General features: G+C 36.8%; 1 protein-coding gene across 2 annotated transcripts in view; it reads left to right on the top strand.

Moving 5' to 3' along the window:
- Positions 1-10684, top strand: part of IL13RA1 (interleukin 13 receptor, alpha 1) — a 61958-nt gene that overhangs the window by 27767 nt on the left and 23507 nt on the right. For both annotated transcript variants that reach the window (XM_008569401.1, XM_008569402.1), the window contains exons 5-6: positions 472-656; positions 2899-3050. In XM_008569401.1, the coding sequence (XP_008567623.1) occupies positions 472-656; positions 2899-3050 (337 nt within the window). The remainder of the gene's footprint in view (positions 1-471; positions 657-2898; positions 3051-10684) is intronic.

Below are 10684 nucleotides of genomic sequence, written 5' to 3'. Positions count from 1 at the left end.
GGGGGGGGGGGGGGGGTGAGGGGCACAAAAAAAGGAAAGAGGGGGGGGGGACCCCCCCCCCCCCCCAGGAAGAGGGAGGAGAAAGAGGAACAAGCCAAGAAAACAAGGAGGGAGCAGGCAGAGGGACCAGAGGGGAACCATGGAATTCAGCACACAGGCATTTTCAAAAAGCATAAAACTTCTAATCATGGCCTCAGAACATCCTCTCCTACACAGAAGCGGAAATAGGACTCCTGTAGTTTTCATAGCTATTGACAACACCAATGTTCAGCAAAAAGGAACAGTCTTTTCTTCCTAGAGTATGAAATGAAGCACACTGTAAATAGGGTTTTTAAAAAGCTATTTTGCCTTATTGCAAATATTGCTTTTCATGGACATCTTCAGTCATTAAAAAGAAAAAAAAATTCCACCCTTGTTTTTTGAATACCTTGTTAAAAATAATGCAGAAGGTTGTCTCATTTTATCTTGTAGGCACAACAGCCTGGGAAAAATTCTTCAATGTGAAAACATCTATAGAGAAGGTCAACACATTGGTTGTTCCTTTGATCTGACTATAGCGAAGGATTACCTTTTTGAACACAATGTCCAAATAATGGTCAAAGATATTGCAGGAAAAATTAGACCATTCTTCAATATAGTGCCTTTAACTTCCCATGGTAAGTTTTAGAAGTCCTCTATGATGGTGTGGATAAAAGTGTTTTTTGTCTTTTGAACAATCAGTACAAATAATAAAAAATGAGGATTTGGGTCTTAAGATCTTCCCAAAACAAGGGACTGTATTTATGTATACCTTTCTGTTATAGATCTTTTTTAAAGAAGCAAGCTTTGAAGTTCTGATATTTATTGAGCATGTGTGATTAAAAATCCTTATTTACTTAGGAGTAGGCTGAGATTTAGAGCAGTTGCTTATAGAACCAAGATTAGAACCCGGGCTGCCTGACTCTAAGATCTGCTCTCTTTTCGCTTATGGTATTGAGAAGATGATGCTCATATAATCATATACACTTCCTGGATAGTCTTTCTCTTAGCTTCAATTGAAGGTGGTGTAATCAGAGATGATATTCAAAATGTTTAACGCTGTGTGCGGCACACTGTTCAGCCAGAACAACCAGTACAGCCATAGCTGGGCATACCAGGTGGGCGTGGCCTATTAGAAAGAGCCTTCAACTTGAACACAGGTTCAAGGTTGAGGTCCTGGCTTCTCTACTCTAGAAAGGCATATAAACCCTCTTCAAGTTTTCCTTATCTGTAAAACGGAGTACATAGTCCCTCTTGACCTCAAAGAATTGTCACAAGGTACAAATGATATAAGGTGTATAAAAGTGTTTTGTAAATCTCTAAAGCATAATGGTTTATTTGTTGTAATGTCCCAATGGGGAGCTCACATTCTGGCTAAGTGGTGTACAGATGATTTATAGGCAAATAGCCATCAATTGACAAAGACCTCTAAGTCTGTGAGCACAATACTATTTACCACCCCTTCAGATAGTCATGGAAGTGAATCCTAATAGGGAATCAAAGACAGCTTAGTTTATAGGCCAAGGGAGCAAGGTCAGGGTAATTGGCCAGGTGGCATAAGCTGAGGCAAAGCCCTTCTCTTTCCTCCCTGTTGTTTGGCAGATTATCTAGATGGACCTTCTAAGGCTTATTTTGCTGCTTTTCTTCCTGGATATTAATGGTGACATAAACGAAGACCCTTCTCAGCTGGAAGACGACATCTTTGAATTGTTTTCTGTTAATTATCCATTATCTTCTGTTGCTCGGTCTTAAGCATAGCGGACTCCTAAATAGGAAATTGACCAGGCTAAATGCTCTTTAAAAAAAAAAGAAAAAGGGCCGGCCCGGTTGCACACTCGGTAGAGTGCGGCACTTTGGAGCACGGCTGCACTCCCGACGAGGGATTGGATCCCATATACAGACGGTCCGCTCACTGGTTGAGCGCGGTGAGGGCACGACACCGAGGGTTGCGATCCCGTTGCCGGTCGCGGTATGGGCGCGCGACACTGAGGGTTGCGATCCCGTTACCGGTCACGAAAAAAGACAAAAAGGAAAAAGAAAAAAAGAAAAAAATTATTCTTGATTGTGATTACAATCACATAACATTAAATTTACCATCATAAATATTTTTAAGTGTACAGTTGAGTAGTGTTAAGTACGTTCACATTGTTGTGCAGCAGATCTCTAGAACTGATTCAACCTGGAAAACTGAAACCCCATGCCCATTAAACATTAATTCCCCCTTTCCCCAGCCCTTGGCAACTACCTTTCTACTTTCTGTTTCTATAAATTTGACTACTTTAGATACCTCATATGAGTGGAATCATATAGTATTTGTCCTTTTGTGACTGGCTTGTTTTACTGAGCATGATGTCCTCGAGGTATATCCCTGTAGTAGCATGTGACAGAGACTAGGCTAATGTTTTAATTGTGGTTTTTGATTGCCATGAGTGAGTGACAGCTAGGGAAGCCCCTTGTATCTGGTTGCCTTGTTACCCATCTGGTGGAAGCTCATCTGGACCCAAGCATTTCTTTTCTTTATTTTCTCTGTCGTAGCTACATATCCTGATTATACCCTGGCCATATTCTAACCAGATGCAGGTCAGAGTTCATGTCATCTGACAGGCACCCCAAGGACATTCCTTAAATTCATTTTACTAGGCAGTTTAAAATAAACTTCCTGTATAATTTTGACTAATCAGCAGTTCTAAAACTGTGTATCTGATCATGTAAGATCATTAAAAACAACAGCCCTGTTTTGATTTAACTTTAGGAACCTTCATTATTCCTACGTGTGTGTGTGTGTGTGTGTGTGTGTGTGTGTGTGTACACGTGTGTGTGTACTATATAATCAAATAAACTTTGGAAGCTAATTCGTTTTCTTGTGTTTCTATCTTTCAGTGAAACCTGGTCCTCCACATATTAAAAATCTCTTCTTTCAAAATGGTAACTTATATGTACAATGGGAGAATCCACAGAATTTTTTTAGCAGATGTTTATATTATGAAGTAGAATTCAATAACAGCCAAACTGAGACACCTGTTATTTTCTATGTAAGTTTTTAAAAAATTGTTGTTTTATTTTGATATTTCTCTCTCATTTGAATTTCTTACACTGAAATATCAAGGATATGTAGCTCTTACGTTTATCACTTTAAGATGATAATAAAACTTCTTGTCTGAAGTAGGGCATGGTGGAAGGTTTTCAGGTTTATTGTAGTATTGGCTGCAAGGTTCAAGCTATTCATTAACTCATCGGCTCAACAAATTTTTATTAAGTGTCTACCATGTGCCGGGCACTGTTTTATGGTGCTGGAGATAAGGCTGTGAACGTGACACCTGATGAATAAGTTTTTTCTTTCTTTTTTTTTTTCCATAAAGCTTACATACTAGAAAATAAGTACGTAAATGAGCAAGCTAATTTCAGAGCATATGTGCTATGAAGAAAATAATGGGGTGATATAGTAGAGCGACTGGGAGAGCCTGAGAATATTAGGTAGGGAAGTCATCTGAAGGAATGAGACAAGAAGGATGAGCAGGAGGAGTTAGCCAGCTGAAGATCGGGGGTATAAGAAATAGCAAATACAATGACACAGAGGCAAGAATGAGGTTGGCATGTGTGAGGAAACAGAAGGGAGGCTGGTGTGGCCAATTATAGTAGGAAAAGATATCTAAGCAGTAGGCAGAGACCTGATTATGTAGATACTTTGAGGCTCTGATAAGGCCGTTCAGTTTTCTTGGAGTTTCTGGCAACTAAAGTAGTCAAATTTGAGTAGTCAGTATTTGTTGGATTATGTACATTTATGTTATTCAGAATCTAATGTAAAACATGCTAGAGGTCCCTGTGGGGCATTGATCAGAATGTGGTATAACCTCAGGGCATTAATAACACTGTTAAAATGTGGAGTAGAGGTCACAAACTAGGGTCTCATACATTTTTATTTGGACCACAAAGTGAGGTTTTGTTTGTTTCTTTGCTTATTAAATTTGAATTTTTTGCCCAGATTTAAAAAATCATGGTACCCTAGAAGTATATTTCCATAAGACCACAGAGACTGCAGCACTCACTTGTGTGTTACCTGCCTGGGCCCTTTGTGTATTTGAGTTTTAGAGGTTAGAAGCCAAGTGTTTTTATATTGGCTTTTAAAGGAGCCCAGCATCTTGCATGTGGACAAATTCCTTGGTCCAGTTGTTCTAGCTCATCATGGAACTTTCAAAATGCTTATTAAGGGCTGGCTGGTTAGCTCAGTTGGTTAAAGCATGGTACTGATAACACCAAGGCCCAGGGTTTGATCCTTATACAGGCCAGCTGCCAAAAAAAAAAAAAAAAACCCAAAACAAAACAAAATGCTTACTAATAGAAGCCGAAGTATAGTTGATTACTCTAGCCTTTACTGTTCTCTTCTGTCTGAAATCCTGGGACACATACTACTTGTATTACTTATTTTGCAACACATTTTATGTCCTATTTAACCTGATCATGTGTCTGACTTTTCTCTTCACTGAAAATATAAACTCCTGTAGAAAGGAGTCAGGTGATGTCTAGTTAGTGCTATTTCTGCTACTAATAGCAGCTAACACGTATGAGTGATTACTATGTGCTAGGTATTATAATAAGCACTATATCTGAGTTGTCTTATTTAGTTCTTACAGTGACCCTAAGGATCTAGGTCCTGTTATTTTGTTCTCACTTTACAAATGAAAAAACTTACTTACTCCTAAAGCTACATTTTAGTAAGTAGTAGAATTAAGATTTAAGCAAACTTCTAACTCCAAAGCTTGTATTCTTAACCACTGGAGACCACATCAATACTTCTGCTTAATAGTAATAGTGTTTATAATGTTCTTCAAAGGTACTCTTCGTGTTTCTTAAACAGTAGCTCATAAGAACCCAGGAAATAGGCACTATTTTAACCTACATTTTATTGAAAAACTAAGGCTCAGAGAGGTTAAGTAACTTGCTATAGGCCACATTGCTAATAAGTATGACTTCAAAAATTGGTTGGTCTCCAGGTATTAAACTTTGACCAAGAATACTTGGTATGACACCACATGCATAATCATCATTTAATAAATTCTTGTTGAATTGAGGTACTTGTTTATTTTTTGTAAACTTCTGAACTGAAGAGAGCACATACACTATGGAAGTTATCTACCTAAATTATAACTATAGTCTATTCAGAATTAATTCTGTTTATACAGTTGAGTTTAATGTTCTCTTTCTTAGCAGATGTTCATCAGCTGCTTCCTCCCCTAGAATGTCATCAGATTTTTGTGTGCTCACTGATTTTGAGCTCTGCTGGTCAGACCCTGTGTTTTTTTTTTACAAGACTATTTGAGGAATTATTTTGCCTAGTGTGACAGTTAAGAGGGGGAAGTAATCTGGAACATGAACTGATACCATCACATGGGGACTGTGGTCAGAGGTAGTTCATGACAGAATCATGAAGTAAGGAAAGGCTTGTTTTTGACCACCTGGTAACCCTGCAAACAATCTACTTGTGCTCCAGGCCCTTGTTTTCCTTCTCTTGGAACTATCTGAGTAAATGATAAATTATTCGAGGGGATTTACATTTGTTTTTTTATTTAATTTTTTTATTTACATAAGTAATACAACAATAATTTTTCATCAAAAAACCAAATAATATAGAAGTACATGCAGTAAAATAAAATATTTCTGTGTTTTAACTGTGTCAGCCTAGTTATTATTAAAATTGAGCATTGTTTTATGTTTCTTGGTTATTTCTATTTTTTTATGAATTTCTCCATTCAGGATTGCTGGATCATATGGCAGTTCAATCTGCAGTTGTTTGAGGAGCCTCCATACTGTTTTCCATAATGGCTGCACTAATTTACAGTTCTACCAACAGTGTAGAAGGGTTCCCCTTTCCCTACATCCTTGCCAGCATTTGTTATTCTCTGTCTTTTTGATAATGGCCAGTTTAACTGGGGTGATGTGATATCTCAGTGTGGTTTTGATTTGTATCTCTCTGATGCCTAGTGATGTTGAGCATTTTTCTCATGTGTCTGTTGCCATTTCTATATCTTCCTTTGAGAAATGCCTATTCGGCTCCTTTGCCTATTTTTAATGGGTACTTGTTTTTTTTTACTGTTAAGTTGTTTGAGTTCCTTATATATTCTGGATATTAATCCCTTGTTGGGTGCATCGTTTGCAAATATTTTCTCCCACTCTGTACGTTGTCTTTTCACTCTTGTTTCTTTTGCTGTGCAGAAGCTTCTTAGTTTGATATAATCCCATTTGCTTATTTTTTCTTTTGTTGCCTGTGCTTTAGGGGTCTTGTTCATAAAGTCTTTGCCCCATCCTGCTTCCTGAAGTGTTTTCCCTATGTTTTCTGTTAGGAGTTTTATAATTTGGGGTCTTATATATAAGTCTTTAATGCATTTCAAGTTGATTTTGGTATATGGCGAGAGGTATAGGTCTAGTTTGATTCTTCTACATATGGATGCCCAGTTTTCCCAGCACCACTTATTGCAGAAGCCGTCCTTTTGCCAACGTATGCTCCTGTTGTCCATGTCAAATATCAGTTGGCTGTAAGTATGTGGATTGATTTCTGGGTTCTCCATTCTATTCCATTTGTCTGAGTGTCTGTTTTTATGCCAGTACCATGCTGTTTTGGTTACTAAAGCTTTGTAGTAGAACTTGAAGTCAGGTAGTATAATGACTCTAGCTTTATTTTTTTGCTCAGGATTTCTTTGGCTATTCGGGGTCTTTTGTTGTTCCATATGAATTTAGGATTGTTTTTTCTGTTTCTGTTAAGAATGTCATTGGTGTTTTGATGGGAATTGCATTGAATCTGTAGATTACTTTGGGTAGTACGGGCATTTTCATAATGTTAATTCTTCCAATCCAAGAGCATGAAATATCTTTCCATCTTCTTGTGTCCTCCTTAATTTCTTTCAACAGTGTTTTGTAGTTCTCATTGTAGAGATCTTTTGCATCCTTGGTTAACTTTATTCCTAGGTATTTTATTTTTCTGGTGACTATTGTAAATGGGCTAGCTTTCTTGATTTCTTTCTGCTAGTTTGTTGTTGGAGCATAAAAATGCTACTGATTTTTGTGTGTTGATTTTGTATCCTGCAACTTTACTGAAATTTTTTTATCAGGTTTAAGAGTTTTTTGGTAGAGTCTTTAGGTTTTTCGATATATGTGATCGTGTCATCTGCAAACAGTGACAGTTTGACTTTTTCTTTTCCAATCTTGTTACGCTTTATTTCTTTCTCTTCCCTGATTGCTCTAGCTAGTACTTCTAAAACTATGTTAAATAAGAGTGGTAAGAATGGGCATCCTAGTCTTATTCCTGTTCAATATCAGGATGATATTGGTGGTGGGTTTGTCATATATGGCTTTTATGGTATGGAGATACTCCCCTTCTGCAAGTAATTTGCTGAGAGTCTTTATCATGAACTGATGTTAAATTTTGTCAAATGCTTTTTCTGTGTCTATTGAGATAATCGTCTAGTTTTTATTTGGTTTTTGTTGATGTGATGTATCACATTTATTGATTTGCATATGTTGAACCATCCTTGTATCCCTGGTATGAATCCCACTTGATCATGGTGTATAATTTTTTGGATGTGTTGCTGTATTCTCATTGCTAATATGTTGTTGAGAATTTTTGCATCTATGTTTATCAGAGATATTGGTCTGTAGTTTTCTTTTTTTGTTGTATCTTTGTCTGGTTTTGGTATCAGGGTGATGCTGGACACATAGAATGAGTTTGGGAGAATGGCCTCTGTTTCAGTTTTTTGGAATAGTTTGAAGAGAATTCATATTAATTCCTCTTTAAAAGTTTGGTAGATTTCAGCAGTAAAGCTATCTTGTCCTGGGCTTTTCTTTGCTGATTACTGCTTCAATCTCTTTGCTTGTTATTGTTTTGTTCAGATTTTCTATTTCTTTTGGTTTAGTCTTGGTAGTTTGTATGTATCCAAAAAGTTATCCGTTTCTTCCAGGTTTTCAAATTTGATGGTATATAGTTGTTTATAATAGTCTCTAATGATTGATTCTTTGTATTTCTGTGGTATCAGTTATAATGTCTCCTCTTTCATTTCTGATTTTTGTTATTTGCATCTTCTCTCTTCTTTTTTTAGTTAGCCTAGCTAATGGTTTTTCTATTTTGTTTATCTTCTCCAAAAACCAACTTTTTGATTCATTGATCTTTTGTATCAATTTTTTGGATCTCTATTTCATTTAATTGTGCTCTAATCTTAACTATTCCTTTCCATCTACTAATTTTGGGACTGGATTGTTCTTCTTTTTCTAGTTCTTTGAAGTGTAGCATTAGGTTGTTTATTTGAGCTCTTTCTATTCTTTTGAAGTGTTTATTGCAATAAACTTTTCTATTAGTACTGCTTTTGTAGTATCCCACAGGTTTTGATATGATGTATCTTTATTTTCATTAGTTTCAAGAATTTCTTTGATTTCCTGTTTAATTTCATCTTGGACCCAGAGGTCATTCAAGAGCATGTTGTTTAATTTCCATCTATTTGTATAGTTTCCAGAGTTTAACTTGTAATTGATGTCTAGTTTTTTCTGTTGTTTGAGAAGATACTTGAAATGACTTTAGTTTGGTTTTTTTTTAATTTGTTGAGACTTGATTTGTGACCTAACATGTGGTCTATTGTGGAGAATGTTCAATGTGCTGATGAGAAGAATGTATATTCTGTAACTATTGGATGAAATGTTCTGTAGCTATCTGCCAGGTCCAACTGGTCTAAAGTGTAGTTTAAACTCTGTGTTTCACTGTTGATTTGTTTCCTAGATGATCTGTCCAGTGCTGAGAGAGGGGTGTTCAGGTCCTCTACTATTATTGTATTGGGGTCTATCTCTTTCTTTAGGCCTAATCATGTTTGCTCTATATATCTGGGTACTCCAATGTTGGGTGCATATTATTTACCATTGTTGGATCTTCATGCTGGATAGATCCCTTTATCCTTATATAGTGGCCTTTGTCTCTTTTTATTGTTTTTGGTTTAAAGTCTATTATATCTGATATAAGAATAGCTACTTCTGCTTATTTTTGGTTTCCATTTGCATGGTTATATCTTTTTCTGTCCCTTCACTATTAGTCTGTGTGTGTCTTTAAAGGTGAATTGAGTATTTTAAAGACAGCATATGGTTGGGCCTAGCTTTTTAATCCAGCTAGTCAGTCTGTGTCCTTTGAATAAGGAGCTTAATCTATTTACATTTAAGGTTGTTATTGAAAGGTTTTGTCTTACTCCTGGCATTTTATTGATTTTTGTTTGCATGTTTTAAATATCTTTTGTTCCTTTCTTCCCCTTTTATTGTTTGTCTTTAATGTTTGTTGGTTTTTTGAGGTGGTAAGATATAGTTTCTTTCTCTTTCTCATTTGCATTTTTGTTTTACCAGCATGTTTTGTTCTTTCATGTGTATTCACAGTATTGATTATCATTTTTCAGATTCCAGATGCAGGACTCTCTTGAGGGTTTCTAGCAGGGCTGGTCATGTGGTGGTGAACTCCCACCGTTTTTGTTTGTATGGGAAATACACTATTTCTCCCTCATTTATGAAGGATAGCCTTCCTGGTTATAGTATTCTTGGCTGGCAGTTTGTTTCTTCTAGTATTTTGAATATATCATTCCATTTTCTTCTGGTCTGTAGGGTTTCTGTTGATAAGTGTGCTGTTAGTCTCATGGGTACTCTCTTATAGGTGACTTGATGCTTTCTCTTGCTTCTTTTATGATTCTCTCTTTGACTTTGAGCTTTGCTAGTTTTACTATATGTGTTTAAGAGAGGATTTTTTTGGATTGGATCTGTTTGGGAATCTTTGAACCTCCTGGATCTGAAGGTCCATGTCTCTCCCTATTATTATTTTGTTGAATGGGTTTTCAGTGCCTTTTCCTTTCTCCTCCCTTTCTGAAACACTCATAATTCAGATGTTTGTGTGCTCAAGGTTGTCTACTAGCTCTCTCACATTTTCTTCATTTAAAAATTTTTTTTCTTCCTCATTTTTGTATGCCTGGGTTATTTTGAAGAGACTGTCTTTGAAATCTGAAATTCCTCTGCTTGCTCTAACCTGCCGCTTAAGCTCTTGGTTGTGTTTTTTATTTTGTTGAGTGAATCCCAGAGTTCCAGGAGTTGTGCTACCTTCTTTTTTGAGGTATTAATTGCTTTGTAAATTTCCTCCTTCATATCCTGGATATTTTTTCTCATTTCATTATGTTGTCTAACTGACTCTTCTTGTATCTCATTGAGTTTCCTTAGGATTGTTGCTCAGAATTCTTTAACTGTCATTTTAAGAGTTTCCTGCTCTATGAAGTCTGGTAGTTGAGAATTACTATATTCCTTTGGTGGTGTCATATTTTTTGGTTTTTCATATTTCTAGTATCTCTACATTGATGTCTGGTCATCTGGTATAGCATTTGCTTTTTCTATTGTTTGAGAGTAGGCTTTGAAGAGAGAGACTTTCTCTTCTTTTTCTGGTTTCCACTGATGACTCTCCTTGTGTCAGTGCAGTCAAGTGGGTGGCAGGCTGCCTGCACAGTGGGTATAGCTGCTACTGTGGTGGCATGCCAGCCTTGCGGTGGCAGTGGCTGTGGTAGTTGGCACCCACATGGAAGTGGTGTTTTCAGCATGTTCCTGCCTTCTGCCAGGCAGGGGGTGCTGCCCATGGCTCCTCAGGATTTATATTTGTATAAGAGCCTACGGA

The sequence above is a fragment of the Galeopterus variegatus genome, unplaced genomic scaffold (assembly GCF_000696425.1).
Source record: "Galeopterus variegatus unplaced genomic scaffold, G_variegatus-3.0.2 Scaffold492, whole genome shotgun sequence".
Taxonomy (NCBI): domain Eukaryota; kingdom Metazoa; phylum Chordata; class Mammalia; order Dermoptera; family Cynocephalidae; genus Galeopterus; species Galeopterus variegatus.
Note: the sequence above shows the minus strand (reverse complement) of the source record. Positions and strands in the feature narration are given on the sequence as shown.